Source organism: Octopus sinensis, unplaced genomic scaffold (assembly GCF_006345805.1).
Source record: "Octopus sinensis unplaced genomic scaffold, ASM634580v1 Contig17042, whole genome shotgun sequence".
NCBI lineage: Eukaryota > Metazoa > Mollusca > Cephalopoda > Octopoda > Octopodidae > Octopus > Octopus sinensis.
The window spans coordinates 1-25,934 of NW_021834777.1; the positions used below are offsets into that span (position 1 = coordinate 1).

Genomic DNA, 25,934 nt, shown 5'->3' on the forward strand with positions numbered 1-25,934 from the left:
TATATTATATATATATATATATATATTGCTGTGTGGTGTGTTTTGTGTCTGTGTTTGTCCCCCTAGCATTGCTTGACAACCGATGCTGGTGTGTTTATGTCCCCGTCACTTTGCGGTTTGGCAAAAGAGACCGATAGAATAAGTACTGGGCTTACAAAAGAATAAGTCCCGGGGTCGAGTTGCTCGATTAAAGGCGGTGCTCCAGCATGGCCGCAGTCAAACGACTGAAACGAGTAAAAGAGTAAAAAAGAGTAATACATTCGACTGATTGCATTTCGCGATTGAGTCACGTCCCGTCTACAACCACCAGTGTCATTTATAACCTGGAACAACCCATCTCGTGTTGAGGGGGGGGGGTCCGCGACAAATAAACCGCCTTCACTTCACTCAAACCGCCTTACCGGGTTATGACAGGTTGTGAACCAACAGACCAGATAAAACATGTGGAAGCCCTCCGTCGGTTGCGACGATGAGGGTTCCGGTTGATCCGAATCAACGGAATAGCCTGCTCGTGAAATTAACGTGTAAGTGGCTGAGCACTCCACAGACACGTGACCCTTAACGTAGTTCTCGGGGATATTCAGCGTGCACAGAGAGTGACAAGGCCGGCCCCTGAAATACAGGTACAACAGAAACAGGAAGTAAGAGTGAAGAGAAGTTGTGGTGAAAGAGTACAGCAGGGATCACCACCATTCCCTGCCGGAGCCTCGTGGAGCTTTTTGGTGTTTTCGCTCAATAAACACTCCAACAAGCTCGGTCTGGAATACCGCGATCCTATGACCGCGAGTCCGCTGCCCTAACCAATGGGCCATTGCGCCTCCACCGATAAAACATAGCAACTTGTTAAAAGATCACAAAGCCTTCCCTGAGAAGCCCAAAACTAACCTTACCCGGACGAAAAGGCCTCCAACTGGTTATCTGGTTATCTACCCTTTGAAGCAGTGGTTTTCGACCGGGGCTCATATGGCTCTTGGTGGGGGTTCATGTAAGATTTTGTGGTTAAAATTTATGAGCCATTAATTGGTTATATTTTTACTTTACATAAAATATTTAACAATCGCTTTTATGCAGTTCCTAATAATAATTAACAATAAAAAGGCGGCGAGCTGGTAGAATCGTTAGTAAAATGCTTGTTTGTTCCTTCTCGAGCCATCCCTGATTCATAAGGGCCGGTTTCCCGGTTTCCTTGGCGTATAGGTTCCCCACCTGGATGGGACGCCAGTCCGTCGCAGGTGAGCTGCAAGATGCAGGAGGAAAGTGGAGAGAAAGTTGTGGCGAAAGAGTCAGCAGAAGTTCGCCATTACCTTCTGATGGAGCCGCGTGGAGCTTAGGTGTTTTTGCTCATAAACACACACATCGCCCGGTCTGAGATTCGAACCCGCGATCCCTCGACCGCATGTCCACTGTTGTTTGTTTGTTCCTTCTCGAGCTATGCCTGGCTCATAAGGGCCAGTTTCCCGGTTTCCTTGGCGTGTAGGTTCCCCACCTGGACGGGACGCCAGTCCGTCGCAGGTGAGCTGCAAGATGCAGGAGGAAAGAGTGATAGAAAGTTGTGGCGAAAGAGTCAGCAGAAGTTTCGACATTACCTCCTGATGGAGCCGCGTGGAGCTTAGGTGTTTCACTCATAAACACACACATCGCCCGGTCCGAGATTCGAACCCGCGATTCCTCGACCGCGAGTCCGCTGCTCTAACCACTAGGCCATGTGCTTCCACAGTAAAATGCTTAGCGCCGAGTAAAATGCTTAGCAGCGTTTCCTCTGTCTTTACGTTCAGAGTTCAAATTCCACCCAGATCGACTTTACCTCACCTCCTTTCAGGGTCGGTGAAATAAGTACCTGACCAGTTGAAAACTGGGGTCGATGTAATCGACTTATCCCCTTACTCGATCTTGCTAACCCTTTGCCAAATTTTGAAATTTTAATTTAATAATAAGCATTTGATAATGATTTCAAATTTCTTCTATATGAGCAGCTTGCGGGAGGGAACTAAGTCAATTAGAGCGACCCCAATGCGTAACTCGTACTTAACTAATCAACCCCGAAAGGATAAAAGGCAAAGTCGATCTCGGCAGAATCTCAACTCGGAATGTGAGAACCGCTAGGTATTTTGCCCGGCGTGCTAATGATTCTGCCAGCTCACCATCTTATATAAGCATTTGATAATATAATTTTATATTTAACTAGCAGTATCGCCCGGCATTGCTCGGGTTTGTAAGGGAAATAACTATATAAGCATTTTAGAGAGTTACTTCCCTTATATAATAGCAAAAAAATGCATTAAAAATGGAAAAAAATGATGGTAATTTTTTTTTAAATCGTAGACTCATCGTAGACATTTTTAGAGAGTTACTTCCCTTATATAATAGCAAAAAAAATGCATTAAAAATGGAAAAAAATGATGGTAAATTTTTTTTAATCGTAGACTCATCGTAGATGCGCGCTAATACCCAGAAGGGCTCGATATGAATCACGACTATAAGATACCCGGTTTTGGTTACACTGCACCGCAAAATGTGGGAGTAGTTAGGAATCTAAATCGTAGGAGACAGACACTCACACAACCTCACTTTTATATATAAAGATAATAAAAATATAATTATCGAATGGTTATAAGGGTCTACCCGAGTAAAATAACAATCAAAGGGGTACATAGGTGAAAAATGGTTGAGAACCACCAGTTTGAAACAACACAGTATTATGTAACTCTACGGTGTCCCTTTTTATTTTACAACAGATTTAAGATATACTCGAGGGATTTACTAACTTTAACAGAATAATCTTTGGGTGTGTCTGACATCTCAACGAATTTGTTTCTCAGTTTTTGTAATTCTCGATCTTGTTGACGCAGTTTGTCTTCGTATTTCTGTGTCAGCTGCCTGCGATCATTCTCCATCTTCAGAACTGGAAAGTGGGAAAAAAAAACAGATTATAGCATTAGCTATGAGGTGGTGGTGGTGATGGTCGTCGTCGTCGTGGCGGTGGTGGTGGTGGTGGTGATGGTGGCGGCGGTGGTAGTTGTGGTGGTGGTCGTGGTGGTCGTGGTGGTCGTGGTGGTCGTGGTCGTGGTGGTCGTGGTCGTGGTGGTGGTCGTGGTGGTGGTCGTGGTCGTGGTGGTCGTGGTGGTCGTGGTGGTTGTGGTGGTGGTGGTGGTCGTGGTCGTGGTGGTGGTCGTGGTGGGTTGGTGGCGGTCGGGTCGGTGGTGGTGGTGGTAGTAGGTCGTGGTAATCGTAAGTATGGTTGTGGTAGTGGTGGTGGTTTTGGTGGTGGTGGCGGCGGTGGTGGTGGTGATGGTGGTGGTGTGGTGGTGGTGGTCGTCGTCGGTCGTGTAGTCGTGGTAGCGTAATTATGGTTGTGGTGGCGGTGGTGGTGGTGGTGGTGGTGGTGGTGGTGGTGGTGATTGTGGTGGTGGTGGTGGCGGTGGTGGTGGTGGTTGATGGTGGGGTGGTGGTGGTGGTGATGGTGGTGGTGGTGGTCTCGGTGGTGCGGCGGCGGCCGGCGGTGGTTGGTGGTGGTGTGGTGGCGTGGTGGTGGTGGTGGTGTGGGCGGGTGGTGGTGGTGGTGGTGGTTGTGGTGGTGATTGCTATGATGTAGGCAACTGCATTAGTAAAGATGGTAATTGTGGTGGGTTATGGTGGTGTGTGGTGGTGAGGACTTGGTTGTGAGGCTGACTCTATCGGTTGTCGTAGAGATTAAGGTGATGGACCTGGTAGAGATAGGAAATATTCAAAATCGATAAGCATATCCTTATTGATTTCAGGTATATATATACATATATATATATATATATAATATTATATATATATATATATATATATAAGTAGATCTTTATGTCGCTAGATTATACTATATATAGATGCGTGTGTGTAAGAGAGAAAGTATGTGTGTGTGTGTGTTGTGTGTGTGTGTGTTGTGTGTGTGTGTGTGTGTACATGAACCAATTAAGCTAATAATTTTTTTAAAATCATCACCGCAACCTGAAAGGTCATAATGTCTGCCAATTGCGTTGTAAACGTTGTCTTTCTATCCGTGGTCTGAAAAGACACTTATCTGTACACAACGTTAATTACCATGATTCTGCATATCATTTAACTGAGAAGAGACATCTATGTGACAGACGTAATAAAAACTGCCATTTGATCGCTGGAGTTTTTTAAAATCCTGTTTGCTTTAACAAGCAATGGTCATACTTATTAACGAGCCAACTTAATCGTAAATGTACGTCATTATTCAGTTTTATTTCAAGATTTCTTCTCAATAGAGTGGAGCTAGTTTCTAACCTGGATCCAAGGTTCCTTCATTGGAATTTCAACATCAACTGGGTACCTTTGCATGTATGTGTGTATATATACAGTATTTAGAGTCAGTGCGTGTGAAGATTTGTATGTTTCGTTTGATGTTTGTATTTTCATGGATATAGTTACTTGTCTAGACAGGCTAATTTAAATCTTGGAGGCGCAATGGCCCAGTGGTTAGGGCAGCGGACTCGCGGTCGTAGGATCGCGGTTTCGATTCCCAGACCGGTCGTTGTGTGTGTTTATTGAGCGAAAACACCTAAAGCTCCACGAGGCTCCGCAGGGATGGTGGTGATCCCTGCTGTACTCTTTCACCACAACTTTCTCTCACTCTTACTTCCTGTTTCTGTTGTACCTGTATTTCAAAGGGCCGGCCTTGTCACTCTCTGTGTCACGCTGAATATCCCCGAGAACTACGTTAAGGGTACACGCGTCTGTGGAGTGCTCAGCCACTTACACGTTAATTCCACGAGCAAGCTGTTCCGTTGATCGTATCAGCTGGGACCCTCATCGTCGTAACCGACTGAGTGCTCCCCTATTTAAATGATAAACGTCTGAAAAGTTTTACAGATTTTTACAGTCCCCATCATGGCTTGGATCTGCAGTCTTCGAATCAGCTTTCTCCTTTCTGGTTTTGAGAGGCCTGATTTCTCAAGATTGGTATTTAGGCAGTGTTACATTTCTCAGTTCCCCAATAATTACAGATATAAACTTGAACTTGTAACCTGGGTACAGTAACTGTAGATTTCTCAATAGTTTAGCATAGGTATTTTCTTTCTGCCGATCTTTAACTTTACGTTAACATCCGCTGGGCAGCTAATTTCCGCTACAATACACAGTTTCTGTATGTATGGCTCTTCTATTTTTTAATTATTATAAATCTTCCACTGAGGAGGGAGATACAAAGCTCCATCTTCGGGATGTAGTAAACGCAAACAAATTGACATTTGGAACTTGAGAAAAGTCTTGCATATTGTTACCGTTCCACTCACAGATTGCACTTGTAATGTACGAATTAGCCGGTCGATTTCTCTTTCTGAAAATCCCAATTTATCCAGATTCTCCTTTAAACGTTTACTAACAAAACCTAGGATGTATGTATGTATGTATGTATGTATGTATGTATGTATGTATGTATGTATGTATGTATGTATGTATGTATGTATTATGTATGTATGTATGTATGTATGTATGTATGTATGTATGTACGTACATATTTATGTATGCATGCATTCATGTGTGCATATTTTACGCATGTATGTATTGAACATTTTCTAGCAGAAAATGTTTTTTAAAGCTACACATTGTTTCAGAAAAGTAACACGTTAGAAACAATGTTTGTAAAAGAATGTTAGAATGTGTAACATGAGTTATATCTGAAGAAATTGTATCAGAAGATAATGGACGGAACTGACAGAGGGAAGAGAACTACATGTTGCAAACTCGCAAAAAAGCATATACATAATGAATGCATAGAATCAGCAGATGAAATCCAAAGTAGCTCCATATAGTTAACAAATGAGATCGAGAGAATCTCTATATGAATGTTCGTCCTTCGGGTTCGAAGATGACCATTGACATCATTTGGTGGAATTGCTGCTGTGAGACCGGAGGTGGCTGGTGATGCCAATCCGGGCAAGAAAGCCTCTCCCACAGGTGGGGCAGAAGTGGGTAGGGGCTGTGCTATTGGTGCAGGTGGCTCTGGCTTTCCGCATCTGGCGTTTCTGTTCTGCTGACTGAATCCGTCTCTCCTCGGCTGTCTTTGCTCCTGTGGTGATTGCGCTGCGCCAGGATGAGCGGTCGGCAGCAAGTGTCTCCCAAGTCTCTGTGCCGATGGAGAAGTCTTTGAGAGAGACTTTGAGACTGTCCTTAACACTTAGTAACGCTCAAATGATTTGAATTTATACGCTGAAATCTTTACAGAAAGTTCAGTTTGTTTATTTGCATCGTTATTTACAAATCTGCTCACCTTGATTCCTCCAACAGCCACTCTTTACCACGCGAACTTAGTCCTCGGTAATGAGTTCGAACTTAGTCCTCGGTAATGATTTCGGAGTGTAAGTTCAAATCATTTGAGTGCTACTTATGAACGTATGTTTCTGTGTGAGTGTATCTGTACGTGTGCGTGTACGTTTATGTGTGTTTGTGTCTGCATGTGTGTGTATATCTGTCTGTCTGTAGATATGTGCGTGTATGTGCTTCTGTGCGTGAATGCGTCAGTATGCGTGCATGAATGAAACGAATTACCTTTTTCCCGACATCGTTGTAATGGTGACAACTTGGGTTTCGGTTCGTCGGATGCTCTTCTAACCCCTGGGAGTAAAATATTGATATTTGTCAACAAAATAGAAGAGGCATTACACTATATATTAATTGCACTATGTATTAAAAAGGCGGCGAGCTGGCAGAAACGTTAGCGCGCCAGGCGAAATGCTTAGCGGTATTTCGCCCGTCGCTACGTTCTGAGTTTAAATTCCGCCGAGGTCGACTTTGCCTTTCATCCTTTCGGGCTCGATAAATTAAGTACCAGTTTCGCACTGGGGTCGAGGTAATCGACTTAATCCCTTTGTCTGTCCTTGTTTGTCCCCTCTATGTTTAGCCCCTTGTGGGTAGTAAAGAAATATATATATTAATTGCTGGTCTTTACGACGTTTTATATCTGGATACGTATATGTAAACAGTGGAGGTGCAATGGCCCAGTAGTTAGGGCAGCGGACTCGCGGTCGTAGGATCGCGGTTTCGATTCCCAGACCGGGCGTTTTGAGTGTTTATCCCTTTAGTGTTCACATTATTCTGCCAAAATTAATCCTTTTTATCCACATTGTTTTGAACTAATCATTCATTAATCTTGTAGCTATGAGATTTTGATGAGGTAATTAATTTTTAAAATGATATTGTAGGGTTGGTGTGAGAGACCAGATCTGACCAGTTTGAACATAAAACAGGCAGAATACTTTTGGCCGGATAAGGCCGGTTTAAATGCTAAAAGGCTATTGAGCGAAAACACCTAAAGCTCCACGAGGCTCCGGCAGGGGTGGGGGGTGATCCCTGCTGTACTCTTTCGCCACAACTTTCTCTCACTCTTTCTTCTGTTGGCCTGCTCGCTTAGCCAGCGAGGTGGCGTCGTTGGAGGCTAAAACAATGCGAAGCGCATTGTGACCAGCGATGTGTTGCAACATCTGATAGCCTGGTCGGTCACGTGATCACATCATATATACTTATATACATCATATATACATATATACATCATATATATCATATATACATATATACATCATATATATCATATATACATATATACATCATATATATCATATATACATATATACATCATATATATCATATATATCATATATATCATATATACATCATATATACATCATGTATATCATATATACATATATACATCATATATATCATATATACATCATATATACATCATGTATATCATATATACATATATACATCATATGTGGAGGCGCAATGGCCCAGTGGTTAGGGCAGCGGACTCGCGGTCGTAGGATCGCGGTTTCGATTCCCAGACCGGGCGTTGTGAGTGTTTATTGAGCGAAAACACCTAAAAGCTCCACGAGGATCCGGCAGGGGGTGGTGGCGATCCCTGCTGTACTCTTTCACCACAACTTTCTCTCACTCTTTCTTCTGTTGGCCTGCTCGCTTAGCCAGCGGGGTGGCGTCATTGGAGGCTAAAACAATGCGAAGCGCATTGTGACCAGCGATGTGCAGCAACATCTGATGGCCTGGTCGGTCACGTGGTCACGTGATATGTAAACAATGCGATCGAAGAGAGAGAAATAGGTAATGGCTGTATATGCAGCTTTCAGGATTTCTTGTTCCTTCTTCAGCATCACATCACAAACAAGCATTAACCATCCACTGACACATTGCCTCTGGAGGCGCGTGGCTCAGTGGTTAGGCTGTCAGCATCATGATCGTAAGGTTGTGGTTTCGATTCCTGGACCGGGCGACGCATTGTGTTCTTGAGCAAAACACTTCATTTCGGCGCATTTATTATTACATATATATATATATAATAAATATTAGGGAATGAATCCAAAATTACAGGGAAAAATCAGATTTAGGGTTAAATCCAATTTTATAGTAAAATATTATATAATATAATTCGAGACAAAACCACTATTTTAAAACCAAACAAGAAAAGACTTAATCAATACATAAAATTTTAATATAAATTAAATAAATAAAATAAATAAATTAAATAAATAAATAAAATGAATAAATTAAATAAATTAAATAAATTTTATGTATTGATTAAGTTTTTTCTTGTTTGGTTTTAAAATAGTGGTTTTGTCTCGAATTATATTATATATATATATTATATATATATATATACTTGAGTATGTGTGCGCGTGTGTGTGTGTCCATCGCTTGACAACCGTAACTTAGCGGTTCGGCAAAAGCGACCGACAGAATATGGATAGATGGATAGATAGATAGATGGATAGATGGATGGATAGATAGATAGATAGATAGATAGATAGATAGATAGATAGATAGATATAGATGATGGATGGATGGATGGATGGATGGATAGTTAGATAGATAGATAGATAGACAGATAGATAGATAGATAGATAGATAGATAGATAGATAGATAGATAGATAGATAGATAGATAGATAGATGATGGATGGATGGATGGATAGTTAGATAGATAGATAGATAGATAGATAGATAGATAGATAGATAGATAGATAGATAGATAGATAGATAGAACAAAGCCGAATAAATGTATATCAAATAAAATACAGAATACAATCTTGATTTACTGAAATAATCTTCACGTATGGACAAAATTAGTAATTACGATCAACTCCAAAGGAGAAGGGGAGATAATTTTATGAATCAAAAACTCTCCAAAACCGACATGCCATTGAGGGAACAGACCGTCTGACTGAAGGCAAGAGGACAGCTGTGGACACCTTATTTCTACTTCAGTTGGCGCCATCAGAACAGCATACGGTCCTACCTTAAATCCAGTAGAGGAAACAGACGTAAACAAAACAACAACAAAAAGAGTAGAACACATACACGGATGGATGAGGGTAATTTACAGAATTTAAACAAAAATGAGCACGAATAAGTCATTTCTATTAATTATTAGCAGTATCGCCCGGCGTTGCTCGGGTTTGTAAGGGAAATAACTATATAAGCATTTTTATAGAGTTACTTCCCTTATATAATAGCAAAAGCTCGATATGAATCACGATTATAAGATACCCGGTTTTGGTTAAGCTGCACCGCAGAATGTGGGAGTAGTTAGGAATCTAAATCGTAGGAGACAGACACTCACACAACTTCTCTTTTATATATAAAGACTAGCAGTATCGCCCGGCGTTGCTCGGGTTTGTAAGGGAAATAACTATATAGGCATTTTAGAGAGTTACTTCCCTTATATAATAGCAAAAAAATGCATTAAAAATGGAAAAAAAAATTACGGTAATTTTTTTTTAAATCGTTGACTCATCGTAGACATTTTTAGAGAGTTACTTCCCTTATATAATAGCGAAAAATGCATTAAAATGGAAAAAAATGATGGTAAATTTTTTTTAACGTAGTTCTCAGGGATATTCAGCGTGACACATAGAGTGACAAGGCCGGCCCTTTGAAATACAGGTACAACAGAAACAGGAAGTAAGAGTGAGAGAAAGTTTGTGGTGAAAGAGTACAGCAGGGATCACCACCATCCCCTGCCGGAGCCTCGTGGAACTTTTAAGTGTTTTCGCTCAATAAACACTCACAACGCCCGGTCTGGGAATCGAAACCGCGATCCTATGACCGCAAGTCCGCTGCCCTAACCACTGGGCCATTGCGCCTCCACGACTTTTATATATAAAGATATTTACACAAGCGTTGGAATTTCCGGTTGTCAGCAAAGTCGTTACATTCAGTTGCTGTTTCGTCCTGGTCCAATTTGTTTGATCTCTGCAGTTCCTCATTCCGATGTTTGGTAAGAGCTTTCATGAAGGCATCTTTCAATTTAGCATCCATGTCCTGAAATTATAATAGAAATCTCAATATTTTATGACATACTTGCAGTATCGCCCGGCGTTGCTCGGGTTTGTAAGGGAAATAACTATATAAGCATTTTTAGAGAATTCTAGCAAAAAAATAGCAAAAAAATGCACTAAAAATGGAATAAAAATGATAGTAAATTTTTTTTTAATCGTTGACTCATCGTAGACATTTTTAGAGAGTTACTTCCCTTATATAATAGCGAAAAAATGCATTAAAATGGAAAAAAATTATGGTAATTTTTTTTTTTAATCGTAGACTCATCGTAGACGCGCGCTAATACCCAGAAGGGCTCGATATGAATCACGACTATAAGATACCCGGTTTTGGTTAAACTGCACCGCAAAATGTGGGAGTAGCTGGAATCTAAATCGTAGGAGGCAGACACACAACCTCTCTTTTATATATAAAGATAAAGGCGGTGAGCAGGAAGAATTGATAGGACACCGGAGTAAATGCTTAGCGACATTTCGTCTGTTTTTACCTTCTCAGTTCAAATTCCACCGAGGTTAACTTTACCTTTCATCCGGTCTATAAGATGAGTAGTAGATGTTATTTTATATCCTTGTATTTGAAGCAGTGGAGAAGAAAGTATATACTCGACATACTACTATTACTTATTTCTTTATTGCCCACAAGGAGCTAAATATAGAGGGGACAAACAAGGACAGACAAACGGATTAAGTCGATTACATCGACCCCAGTGCGTAACTGGTACTTAATTTATCGACCCTGAAAGGATGAAAGGCAAAGTCGACCTCGGCGGAATTTGAAGTCAGAACGTAGCCGCAGACGAAATACCTATTTCTTTACTTGGGGACTAAATTGAACAGCTCAGGAGAGACCTTGGGCGGAAACATAAAATCACAGAAAAGAAGGGGGTGAGGGGAAGATGAACTGCAAAGGAAATACAGCACAAGACAGAAAAGACAGAAAAGACTGCTGGTAGTTAAAGAGAAACTAAGACAAAGAACCAAAGCAATATCGAAAAAGAAAAAAGGCACCAACAAAGAAGAAATCAGTAGCAGAAGAATAGAATCTTTAAGAAGAACGAAAAAATCCTATAAACAAAAGCGAAGGACAGTGCTGATACAGAAGGACATAGAAAAAAGAGGGGCAACTCAACTGTTATAAACCTATTACGTGCTTACCATTACTCTGGAAACCAATAACTGGCTTCACAACAGATGAAGTATATAATTTTCTAGGAAATGAGAATCTATTGCCAGAGGAACAAAAAGCATTTGTAAAGAAATCAAGGGGAACAGCTGATCTGCTTCATACAGAAAGCAGAATATTAAATGACGTACGAGTAATGAAGAAGAATAGAGATAAGAGCAAATTGAAAACCTAGAATCTATTGAACTTAGCAACCAATATAGCTCTTACTCTTTTACTCTTTTACTTGTTTCAGTCATTTGACTGCGGCCTTTAGTCGAGCAACTCGACCCCAGAGACTTATTCTTTTATAAGCCCAGTACTTATTCTATCGGTCTCTTTTGCCGAACCGCTAAGTGACGGGGACATAAACACACCAGCATCGCTTGTCAAGCGATGTTGGGGGGACAAACACAGACATACAAACAAACATGCACATATATATATATATTATATATATATATATATAGATATATATATACACGCATATATACGATGGGCTTCTTTCAGTTTCCGTCTACCAAATCCACTCACAAGGCTTTAGTCGGCCCAAGGCTATAGTAGAAGACACTTGCCCAAGGTGCCACGCAGTGGGACTGAACCCGGAATCATGTGGTTGGTAAACAAGCTACTTACCACACAGCCACTCCTGCACCATAGCTGTGCAATTTTTTTAAAGACTTGGGCAGACATTTCCCACCAGCTTGCCCATACAGGAAAGTATTAGGCACCCGGTGAAACTATCCTGCTCCACATCACCTAATGTTGTCTAGTACATAGCTGGATTCAACAATAGAAAACTATGCAGCCCGTTCCCTTCTCCTGGGATCCCTAAATTAAATAATAGCATCAACCCACCTGGATTTGATACTCGAAGTAATAATATACAACGGGAAGTGGTTGCCTTCTGTAATTGTAAAAATAAATCCGTGTGCGCTAAACGGTTATTGCCTTCGTAACAATGTATTATATAAATGTTCCGTACATGTTCTGTATAGGCATAGGAGTGGCTGTGTGGTAAGTAGCTTGTCTACCAGCCACATGGTTCCGGGTTCAGTTCCACTGCCTGGCACCTTGGGCAAGTGTCTTCTACTATAGTCTCGGGCCGACCAAAGCCTTGTGAGTGGATTTGGTAGACGGAAACTGAAAGAAGCCCGTCGTATATATATATCCTGCTCGCTTAGCCAGCGGGGTGGCATCATTTGAAGGCTAAAACAATGCAAAACGCATTGTGACCAGCGATGTGGAGCAACATCTGATAGCCTGGTCGGTCACGGTGATATATATATACTCTTTACTATTTTACTCTTTTACTTGTTTCAGTCATTTGACTGCGGCCATGCTGGGGCACCGCCTTTAGTCGAGCAAATCGACCCCGGGACTTATTCTTTGTAAGCCCAGTACTTATTCTATGGGTCTCTTTTGCCGAACCGCTAAGTGACGGGGACGTAAACCACACCAGCATCGGTTGTCAAGCAATGCTAGGGGAGACAAACACAGACACACAACACACACACACACACACACATATATAATATATTATATATATTATATATATATATATATAATATATATAATATATATATATATATATACATATATACGACAGGCTTCTTTCAGTTTCCGTCTATCAAATCCACTCACAAGGCATTGGTCGGCCCGGGGCTATAGCAGAAGACACTTGCCCAAGATGCCACACAGTGGGACTGAACCCGGAACATGTGGTTGGTAAGCAAGCTACTTACCACACATGCCACTCCTGCGCCTATATATAATATATATATATATACATATATATATATATATATATATTATATATATATATTATATATAATATATATATTATATATATATACATATATACGACATTCTTTCAGTTTCCGTCTATCAAATCCACTCACAGGCATTGGTCGGCCCGGGGCTATAGCAGAAGACACTTGCCAAGAATGCCACACAGGGGGACTGAACCCGGAACCATGTGGTTGGTAAGCAAGCTACTTACCACACATGCCACTCCTGCGCCTATATATATATATATATATACATATATAGATATATATATATATATCTATATATATATGTGTATGTATGTATGTGTGTGTATATATTGTGTGTCTGCGTTTGTCCTTCCAACATTTCTTGACAACCGATGCTGGTGTGTTTACTTAGTGTGTCACTTAGCAGTTCGGCAAAAAGAGACCGATAGAATAAGTACTAGGCTTACAAAGAATAAGTCCTGGGGTCGATTTGCTCGACTAAAGGCGGTGCTCCAGCATGGCCACAGTCACATGACTGAAACAAGTAAAAAATAAAGTAAGTATGCATTAGGAAATGATATGTTTACATTGGGGTTACCATGTAAGGATATAGTATCAGCAGATACATGCAGTTCTAAGGATAGAAATAAAGCGACCTTTACATTTTTAGCTAGTTTTCTCTGGATAACGTAAAGTATACTAGCCATCTCAATATGGCTAACCACTAAGGGTGGGTGTTACTGTAGCTTTTTAGCCCTAGGAGATCATCGTCTCCAGCTGGCTTTAGGCACACTTTCTGTGCTCTTATGATATTTGCAAAGGGAGGTCACCCCCCTCGTAAACCTAAGTGAAACTGCAGTCCATGCGTATCACTTAGGTTTACGAGAGGGGTGACCTCCTTTTGCAAATATCATAAGAGCACAGACATTGTGTCTAAAGCCAGCTGGAGACGATGTTCTCCTGGGCCTAAAAAGCTACAGTAACACCCACCCTTAGTGGTTAGCCGTATTGAGATGGCAAGTATACCTCACATTGTCGAGCAGTTATTGTTTACATCTCGCTCAGAGATTTATTATTGCTTTCTCCGGATACTTACTGATAAAGGAATCTAGTACAAAACTGCATGATTCTTTATACGCAAGACACAACCGCACAAAGGTAGTAACAGTGTTTGTAATTTGTGCATAACGAGAGCCTATGAAACAATTAAGTGCAAAATCTAATATTATCAACCAAAGATGTAACGTAATAATAAACTGCGCCCATTTGTACCCCGTAGCATTCCTACACAATACAAAAAATTAATATGGTAGCGTCATCTAAATAACTGATTAAGATTACTATAACTGGAAACCTAAGTATAACTTATCATTGATGCTATACCCACTGTCTTCATTTCCAGGCATCTACTCTTTTCACTAATCCTAATCCAACTGAACAACTTCGATCAGCAGTTTAGCATTAGCCTGACAGAATAATTATATGTATAGATTTTAAGTTGTTGCATATCTTTAATCTTTGATATATCAACTAAGTTAACTATAGATATTTCAGATAAATCTATTACACAATCTCCATTCTGTACCGTTAACCCGCCTTATACTTTTAGTGTATACTCTTTTACTTGTTTCAGTCATTTGACTGCGGCCATGCTGGAGCACCACCTTTAATCGAGCAACTCGACCCCGGGACTTATTCTTTTGTAAGCCCAGTACTTATTCTATCGGTCTCTTTTGCCGAACCGCTAAGTAACAGGGACATAAACACACCAGCATCGGTTGTCAAGCAATGCTAGGGGGACAAACACAGACACACAAACACACACACGCATATATATATATATATATACATATATACGACGGGCTTCTTTCAGTTTCCGTCTACCAAATCCACTCACAAGGCTTTGGTCGGCCCGAGGCTATAGTAGAAGACACTTGTCCAAGGTGCCACGCAGTGGGACTGAACCCGGAACCATGAGGTTGGTAAACAAGCTACTTACCACACAGCCACTCCTGCGCCTATACCTATTTCTTTACAACCCACACGGGGCTAAACACAGAGGGGACAAACAAGGACAGACAAACGGATTCAGTCGATTATATCGACCCCAGTGCGTAACTGGTACTTAATTTATCGGCCCCGAAAGGATGAAAGGCAAATTCGACCTCGGCGGAATTTGAACTCAGAACGTAGCGGCAGACGAAATACCGCTAAGCATTTCGCCCGGCGTGCTAACGTTTCTGCCAGCTCGCCGCCTTTTAGTGTATACCACTAGCATATAATCTATTGCTTGAATAATGCTAACAATTTTTTGATTGATCCTAGATTTTATTTCCTGTACTTCACCCTTCCTTATTTATTCAATTACTGTTTGTTTGTTTATCCAGATACTTTTAGCTCTTTGTTTCCACTTTACATATTTTGACTTTACTGACTTTATCTACTGCTTCTTTCTCTGAATTTGTAATGTCCTATGGTCTTTGGTCCCTTAAAGCAAATCATAAATGGAAACATACTGTATACATGCTGTGGATATATAGAGAGTCAGCTTACTCTTTGTAGCAGAGTTGATGTTTTCAACTACTGTGAATCGTTCCGAGGATTAGTCTGTTAACTCCCTTCTATGCACCATTTTGTATATGGGTGCACGTATATATATAATTAATAAATGCGCCCTTTTAAAGCCTAGCCAGGCTCATGGTCCTGGTTTCCCGGTTTCAATGGCGTATGTGTTCCCCAGCTGGACGAAACGCCAGTCCATCACATCATTACTCATTTTTGCCAGCTGAGTGGACTGGAGCAACGTGAAATGAAGTGTTTTGCTCAGGAACACAATGCGTCACCCGGTCCAGGAATCGAAACCACAATCTTACGATCATGAGCCCAACACCCTAACCACTAAGCCACAAGCCTCCGACACACACACACACAACACACACACATATATACATATACATATATATATATATGTTGTGTGTGTGTGTGGGTGTATATATATACACACATATGTACATATATATATATATATATATATATATATATATATATATATATATATATATAGTTAATCCAAACAAGAAAGCACAAAAAAACACAACAAAGCGAGGACGGGGAACAAATATAGTATTATTGGACGCTCAGGAAAGAAGGAAAGAAGGAGGGTTTAACGTTTCGAGTGGGGCTCTTCGTCGGAAACATAGGAGAAGGAAAGATCCAGAGAACGGAAGACAGAAGGAAAAAAAATCGATAACGGTACACACGAGGTCACATTTTGAAAGACCGGAAGGATACACACATATATATGCCAGACAAACTCTTACCTTGTCAAAAATTCGCTGGAGTTGAATGTTGTCTACATTGTGTAGTTGTTCCATGCAACAAAGCTGTATAATCACTTTCTTCTGGTTTCCGTCGCTTGGCTCCTGACGCTGTTGTTGAGATTGTTGTTGCTGTTGTTGTGGTTCTCTTGAAGGGATATCAGGGCTTCCATCAACTACGTCGTCTTCGTAGGATTTCGAGTCGTTTGCCTTATAATCGTCAAATATAGTCATGCTGTTTCTTCTCCTACTGGCCAGATTTTCACTGGACCCACTATCGCAGTCGCTGTCATCGTCGTCCACGTCGTTGTCGTCGTTGTCGATGATGCCTTCATTCTCTTTCGTTCCACTGTTCCGAGTATTCTTTGTGCAGTAATGGTGTGGGACACACTCTAGAGTAACTTCCTGAATATCATCCGGCAAAGTGTACATGGCTCGGGGACCTGTCGAATCGGTGGGTATACTGGCGTCTTCGTCTTTATCTTTGCTGAAGGAGACATTTTTTGGAAGAGAACTTGGACATGGAGGAGGAGGAGGATTATCAACACTAGACGAAACAGAACAAGTGGCGAAAGTAATTTCACTACTACCACCACCGACACCACCACTACCACTACTAATACTACTACAACTACTAACGGTATTAACAGTGGAAACTGCAACACCAGTAAGTGTGGCAGAACCAGTGGACTGGGCTACAGAGATGGTGGTGAATGAGTTAGAACTAGTTTCACTGAAACCCTCAGAGCCAGGGCTGGGAGCGTTGTCCAGGGCAAGGGGTAGGCTGACTGCAGTCCGAGCTAATTCCACAGGGTTAACAGGGTTAGTGTCGGGCGACTCCTGGCGCACAGGCCAACCCAGTTTCTTCCATTGCTCTCGTTCATTGTTGAAACATCTTTCTAGCTCACGAATCTTCCTTTGTAAATCTTCCATATATTCAGAACGTAACCTACAACAATAATAGAACCAAGATTACACTAGGGTGGACGTAGAAGAAAGGTTTGAGGGATAGAGAAGGTGGAAAGAGAAGGAGGAGAGCATTTGATGTAGGGAAGGGTGCGGGGCAGAAGAGAGAGAGAGACGAAGAAATGGAAAATAGATACAGAAGCTGGGGCAGAGAGAGGGAGAAGAAATAGACAGGCAACAGGATAGAGAGTGGGGAAAATAATAGACAGACAGACAGATAAACAGATAGATAGACAGACAGACAGATAGATAGATAGATAGATAGATAGATAGATAGATAGATAGATAGATAGATATCCAGATAGATAGATAGATAGATAGATAGATAGATAGATAGGCAGGCAGGCAGACAGACAGATAGATAGATAGATAGATAGATAGATAGATAGATAGATAGATAGATAGATAGATAGATAGATAGATAGATAAGTGACAGACGCTGTTTAAAAGGGAAAAGAGAAAAAGAATAAGAAAATGCTGCGAAAGAGAAGGCAAGAGGAAATAGATTGAATAGAAAAGCTGAAATGGAAACTGCATTGAAACTTTCATTGTTTAATCTGAAATAACTCATTATCACATCCGCCTCAACATATCGAGAGAAAGCAGCAGGAGGCCACTTATTTAAATGGGAACAATTGTGTAACCAGACGCCAAGTCATTTACATAATGGTACAAGATAAAAATTATTAAAGACAAGGCAAAGTTATGTTATGAATAAATGTATAGGCGCAGGAGTGGCTGTGTGGTAAGTAGCTTTGCTAACCAACCACATGGTTCCGGGTTCAGTCCCACTGCGTGGCATCTTGGGCAAGTGTCTTCTGCTATAGCCCCGGGCCGACCAATGCCTTGTGAGTGGATTTGGTAGACGGAAACTGAAAGAAGCCTGTCGTATATATGTGTATATATATATATATGTATGTATGTGTGTCTGAGTTTGTCCCCCTAGCATTGCTTGACAACCGATGCTGGTGTGTTTACGTCCCCGTAACTTAGCGGTTCGGCAAAAGAAACTGATAGAATAAGTACTGGGCTTACAAAGAATAAGTCCCGGGGCCGATTTGCTCGACTAAAAGGCGGTTGCACCAGCATGGCCGCAGTCAAATGACTGAAACAAGTAAAAGAGAGAGAAAGAGATATATACAGCCATGTGTGTATGCATCAGTGTGTGTGTGTGCGCGCGCGCGTAAATATATATACATGAATTGATTTCTATATACATGGATACACACACACAAACACGCGTATATGTGTGTGTGTGTGTGTGTGTATAAATGCGTGTATGTATGCATGTGTGTAGATGTGCTTATATGATGTCTAGGAAAGAAAGAAAGAAGGGATAGTTAAAAGCAAAAGCCAGTTTGCTTGTGAAACAAAAAAAAAACGATAAAAGCGCAGAACGTCATATATTCTCGGCCGCCATTGTTATCCGCCATAAGTCATTACAAAATGTTTAACAACACAAGTTTTACACAAATTTCAATTTAACGCATGAACTATTTTCTGCAGTAGACTCTCTCTCTCTCTCTCTCTCTCTCTCTCTCTCTCTCTCTCTCTCTCTCTCTCTCTCTCTCTCTCACTCCTCTCTCTCTCTCTCTCTCTCTCTTTCCCCCTCCCTCCATCACTCTAAAAGGTTTTTCTATTATCATGAATTTATTCAAGTTTGTCTCTTTTAAATAGTATTTTCTCTCTCTCTGATTCTCTTTTTGTTTCTTTGTTTTGAATTCTTATTGATAAGAAAAATATTTCAATGTTTTTTCGAACTAGGGTGAATCTGTGAGGCGACTCAACATTGAGAACTGATATCTCTTACTCAAATTAAAATAACCGTTACCAGTTTTTGCATTACCAAATTACTAAAAACTACTTCACTTTGACGCGCTGAGATCGGAAATTACTCTGCAGTTAATAAACTACAGCATACTGTATATCTAGATGTCTTGCAAACAACTTGCACATGCAAGTGCTTCCAGTTAAAAGCTCCGTATACCGGAAGCTAGCAAGTGAATGGGGTCATCAGGAGAGAATGCGCGCCGTTTCGGGGCCTACCTCTCGACGGCATCAATGCGCACCGGCTCCCCTCACTGATATGAGGCCCCGCTTGCTAGATCAGCTGGTTATGAAGAACTCAATATACTTCTAGCCATCGCTCATCGTCTCTTTTTAACCAAATCCAGTGGCTAGCCTTCTCCACTGTAGATTGGATATCAGTCATGGTGGTATTGACTTTACGATGAGTTAAGCCTATCGATAACAACAGTCGTCTCACTTTTAGTGGTCAGTCCTCTAAATTTTGTATGTAAAAAAAATTTTAATCTTCGGGTTTTTTTTTAAATATGCTAGGCCCCTGGTTTTAATTGATTAATATCAATTTCTACCCTTATCTAATTTATATATACTGGCAAACGCACCCGTTCTTTGGATGGTTTAAGTTGCTTTGGTGGTATTTTTTCATCAAATAATTGAACTACTTCGAATGTTTATGAGTAGCACGGCAATCTATGTATCCGATTAACTTAGGAACGGAAAACCAAATTGAAGGCTGGTTATTGTGAATGTCGTTGCACTTTAATGATCATAGAACATACAAGCGCTGCAAAGTGGACCTACTGGAGTGTTTTGGGAGTAGATTATGGATATTGACCACAAAATATAGTTGTTTTACATGAAAGCGAAATTTCTTGTCAGAAACAGCTACATAAATGGTGTAAGGAAATTGAAGAAAGACGTCGAAACTTCCCCTCTGCGAGTTTATTTTTCTCAACAGGAAATGAAGCTATTTTTTCAGAGAGATATGCTAACAAAAACCCACATAGCCTGCGCATAAAATAACAGCGAATACCGCATAAAATTAAGTTGGTATGGAGCTTTCTGAAAGATACGTATAGCTTTCGCTAGTGGGAACAAAACTCTTATTTAAAGGCTGATTCTTTGGGACGAATCATATGTGATTGTTTTTTAAAAAAAGGGCTGAATGACAATGCTAAAACGTATTTGAAACAATGGACAACAGGCGAAATATCATAATGGATGGGTAAATAAGCATCCTTAAAGCGAAACAACGGTATCAAAGGTAAACAAAGGGGATCTTTTCCTTTTGATGGACGGAAATTTCTAGTTAACTAAACAATTTGAAACTTCGTATACTGGTAGAATGTGTCAAAAGAAAACATTATTTTCACTTGGCTTTTTTGAGAAAATTGTAATTTGTAAGTTTAACGTAGTTTAATTCTTCGAATTTTAACCAATGAATTGCCAGCATTTGAGCTGAAATCATTTGCGTTATCGATATTGATAAACAAAGGAGGAGACGCACGCCGCATATACACACACACACACATATATTCAGATACATACACACGTACACTTGCACACATTCTACCAGTATACGAAGTTTCAAATTGTTTAGTTAAGTAGAAAATTCCGTCCATCAAAAGGAAAAGATCCAACAAAGGTATCAACTAATAGAAGAGAAGGAAGGGAACACCACCTTTCAAGTAACTCAGAATGCGTTGTAGCAGAAGCGATTTACGCTGCCATTGTGGGAGATGCTTTCATTTTGACTCATCTAGGCTTAAATACCCCAATATTGACCCCACAAGGTCTTTTCGTTCCAGCGGTCACATGACCTCGTGATTAACCGAACCTGTTGTTTTTATTGGTCGGCTTCCAGCTGTCCAATTGTGTTGGCGTAACAGGCGCAGGAGTGGCTGTGTGGTAAGTAGCTTGTTTATCAACCACATGGTTCCGGGTTCAGTCCCACTGCGTGGCACCTTGGGCAAGTGTCTTCTACTATAGCCTCGGGCCGACCAAAGCCTTGTGAGTGGACTTGGTAGACGGAAACTGAAAAGAGGCCCGTCGTATATATGTATAAGGTGTGTGTGTGTGTGTGTGTGGTGTGTGTGTGTGTGTGTGTGTGTGTGTGTCTGTGTTTGTCCCCCCAGTATTGCTTGACAACCGATGGTGGTGTGTTTATGTCCCCGTAACTTAGCGGTTCGGCAAAAGATACCGATAGAATAAGTACTAGGCTTCCAAAGAATAAGTCCCGGGGTCGAGTTGCTCGATTAAAGGCGGTGCTCCAGCATGGCCGCAGTCAAATGACTGAAACAAGTAAAAGGATAAAGAGTAAGAGTATATTTTTCCTTATTCGGGAAATTAACCACCAGCTTCTGGGAGCCCATTATTCCCTATAAGTACGGTAGTTCTCGACTGTTCTATGTCTTTGGCACTCGTCGCCACTGACCACATGCACAACTCGTCTCCAGCAACGATGTATCTGACACCAGCCAGTCTCAGTTTTCATCTCCACCAGGACATCTTCGTTATAAGGTAAAGGTAAGCTTGCCAAAGTTTAATGCAGTTTAAATATGGAGATTAAGATTGTTTGGTAATGGATAGTCATCGCGTACAGTGTTCCTAGTCAATTTGATAACCGTCACAGGTGAAAATAAATAAATAAATAAATAGACAAAATTCTTTCACTTTTATAAAAAGATTTTTTAAAGTATGGAAGACCCTACATACAAAACTTTAGTCCATTTATGCGTTAGCTCTGGGCAAAATGTTATAGTGCATGGCCATTGGACATAAGTAATGTGTTTGTAAAGTTTGGTGAAAATCGGGTGAGGATTGTGGAAATGTATGCGTTAGTCATTATAAACACACATCATACCGTGATTTATATATACTCTCTCTTTTACTCTTTTACTTGTTTCAGTCATTTGACTGCGGCCATGCTGGAGCACCGCCTTTAGTCGAGTAAATCGACCCCAGGACTTATTCTTTGTAAGCCTAGTACTTATTCTATCAGTCTCTTTTGCTGAACCATGAAGTTACGGGTACGTAAACACACCAGCATCAGTTGTCAAGCAATGCTAGGGGGACAAACATAGACACACAAGCATATACACACATACATATATCTACATATATACGACGGGCTTCTTTCAGTTTCCGTCTACCAAATCCACTCACAAGGCTTTGGTCGGCCCGAGGCTATAGTAGAAGACACTTGCCCAAGGTTCCACGCAGTGGGAATGAATCTGGAACCATATGGTTGGTTAGCAAGCTACTTACCACAGCCACTCCTGCGCCTATACTAAATATATATTTTTTAAAAGTTTAAAATAGTCATCATGACATATTTATCCTTTATTGGAGCAAATTTGGCTTACAAGCGTTTCCAGTTGTCACTATGAGTACATTACTGATAGGTGTACTTAATTGATCTATTGATCAATTGAGAAAAATTGAACGTCCTAAGAAAGCTAATGCTACTTTCGTCAGAACCATTTACACTTTGTGTAAGAAACCAGTTTGTTTGGAGCCCATCCACGGATTTACAATATAGAATTGTGATGAACCATAACCTTGAACCCTGCCAAAAGAATACCTGGAGTTCTTCACTAATCTAAGTAATACTGTTAGCCTGGTGTGCCAAGAGAAAGCTTATGAAGTATTATGTCTGGGTTGATAATCCCCCATTATATAGATGGATGGATGGATGGATGGATGGATAGATAGATAGATAGATAGATAGATAGATAGATAGATAGATAGATAGATAGATAGATAGATAGATAGATAGATAGATAGATAGATGGATGGATGGATAGGTGGGTGGATGGATGGATGGATGGGTGGATGGGTGGGTGGGTAGGTAGGTAGATAGATAGATAGATAGATAGATAGATAGATAGATAGATAGATAGATAGATAGGGGGGAGAAAAGAACAGGTAGAGGTAGGGAGAGAGAGAAATAGAGAGAGACGGGATGAGAAAGAGGGAGGGAGAGAGAAAGAGAGAGAGAAATAAATAAGCAATTTATGCAGATTAAATGGAGTCAACAATAACAATTGAATCAGCAACTCTTGATATCGGAAGTGTTTTTACGGGTCCGAAAATACCGAAGTGTGGACTAGATTTCATAGAGATTAGTGCAACTAAGCAAGATTAATTTGTTGTTACGAGTGAGATAAAGCAAGGCTGTTTTTTGAACGCCGTGGATTAAACTAATCATCATGATTTAACCAACAAAAACCACTATTTTATATCGCTTAATCGTATCATAGCACTGTGGCTGTATAACAAGGTTAGAGATACATTCTAGGATATTGGCCGATTACATGAAATTTCAGACTTGGTGACTTGGTTCAGTCAGCCTCAGAAAGAAGAATGATGGCTGAAACTTATACATATATACATGTGGTTATATATTGTGACCTCCTTCGGTAATGAATGACCATGGAATTGCACCTAGAGAGCTACCCTCCGAGGGTAGCAAGGTTATTTATGGAAGACCAGCAGTCGCCCATGCATACCGGCCTCCCCTCTCTACGCCACCGATGTTATCCAAGGGAAAGGCAAAGGGGCCGATACAGCTTGGCACCAGTGACGTCGCAGCTCATTTATTAACGTGTAAGTGGCTGAGCACTCCACAGACACGTGTACCCTTAACGTATTTCTCGAGGAGATTCAGCGTGACACAGAGTGTGACAAGGCTGACTCCCTTTGAATTACAGGCACAACAGAAACAGGAAGAAAGAGTGAGAGAAAGTTGTGGTGAAAGAGTACAGCAGGGATCGCCACCATCCCCTGCCGGAGCCTCGTGGAGCTTTAGGTGTTTTCACTCAATAAACACTCACAATACCCGATTTGGGAATCGAAACCGCGAACCTTACCACTGGGCCATTGTGCCTCCTATGTTTATATATATATATATATATATATATATATATCACGTGATCACGTGACCGACCAGACCATCAGATGTTGCTACACATCGCTGGTCACAATGCCTCCGCATTGTTTTAGCCTTCGAATATATATATATATAATTACAAGTATAAACCTGCACTTGTAATCTGGATACAGTAACTGAAGATTTCTCAATAGTTCAGCATAGGTATTCTCTTTTACAATTATATTATTGGTGTTGCTGTGTGATAAGTAACTTGCTTACCAACCACATGGTTCTGGGTTCAGTCCCACTGCGTGGCACCTTGGGCAAGTGTCTTCTACTATAGCCTCGGGCCGACCAAAGTCTTGTCAGTGGATTTGGCAGACTGAAACTGAAAGAAGCCTGTCGTATATATGTATATACATATGTGTGTGTGTGTGTGTGTGTGTGTGTGTGTATGTGTGTGTGAGTGTGCATATGTTTGTGTGTCAGTGTTTGTCCCACCAACATCACTTGACAACCGAAGCTGGTGTGTTTACGTCCCCGTAACTTAGCGGTTCGGCAAAAAGAGACCGATAGAATAAGTACTAGGCTTACAAATAATAAGTCCTGGGGTCGATTTGCCCGACTAAAGGCGGTTCTCCAGCATGGCCGCAGTCAAATGACTGAAACAAGTAAAAGAGTATATATATATGTATATATCACGTGATCGACCAGACCATCAGATGTTGTTACACATCGCTGGTCACAATGCCTTTGAATGACACGACCCCGCTGGCTAAGCGAGCAGGCCAACAGAAGAAAGAGTGGGAGAAAGAGTGATGAAAGAGTACGGCAGGGATCGCCACCCCCTGCCGGAGCGCCGTGGAGCTTTTAGGTGTTTTCCCTCAATAAACACTCCCAACATCCGGTCTGGGAATCGAAACCACGATCCCACGACCGCGAGTCCGCTGCCCTAACCACTGGGCCATACATAGATATTTTATAAGTTATGGAAAAATAAGTAGAAGTGATGACGGTATCTTTTTTCTTTCTTTCTTTCTTTCTATATTAGATATGAAAATACGTTTTCATTATTAATATATTTCATGTAAACTTGCAAGACCATTTACTTATACATAGATATATGCCATACATATTATATATATATATAATATATATATATATATATATTATATACATGTATATACATTGCATGTATATTTATGTATGCATTGTGTATGTATGTTATGTGTATATATATGTATATGTATGCGTATGTGTATATGTATACATTGTATGTATGTATTTGTGTGTATATGTGGTATATTTATGTATGTGTATGTAAACACTAAATATATGTATATATGTATATGTGTATATGCATTGTCTATATATATATATGTTATATTTGTGTGTGTATATTATATGTGTGTGCGTTGTGTGTGTGTTGTGTGTGTGTGTGTGTTGTGTGTGTGTGGGGGGGGATCAGATATGTGTGTGTGTGTGTGTGTATGGTGTGTGTGTGGTGGTGTGTGTTATGATGTGCGTGTGTATGTATGTATGAATTCAAAAAAGTTTTTTTACATACTTGCCACATAACATGTATATATACAGTCTTTGGTAACAGGGACATGTTAAGGACATAAAGAAGTACAACAGTGTGATGAGAATATTTGAAAAAATGGGCAGAAAAGAATAAACCAAATAGATATATATATATGTATATATATAT

At 40.6% G+C, this 25,934-nt stretch overlaps 1 protein-coding gene across 1 annotated transcript; it reads right to left on the reverse strand.

Annotated features, from left to right (window-relative positions):
• Positions 1 to 2,616: 2,616 nt before the first annotated feature.
• Positions 2,617 to 17,521, reverse strand: LOC118761749 (putative uncharacterized protein DDB_G0277255). The gene is made up of 4 exons (XM_036499896.1): positions 16,582 to 17,521; positions 10,178 to 10,325; positions 6,541 to 6,606; positions 2,617 to 2,902 (listed from the first exon to the last, which is right to left on the reverse strand). Exons 1-4 carry the CDS (start codon positions 17,509 to 17,511, stop codon positions 2,727 to 2,729), a joined length of 1,320 nt encoding a protein of 439 aa, XP_036355789.1. The 5' UTR covers positions 17,512 to 17,521; the 3' UTR covers positions 2,617 to 2,726.
• Positions 17,522 to 25,934: the final 8,413 nt, after the last annotated feature.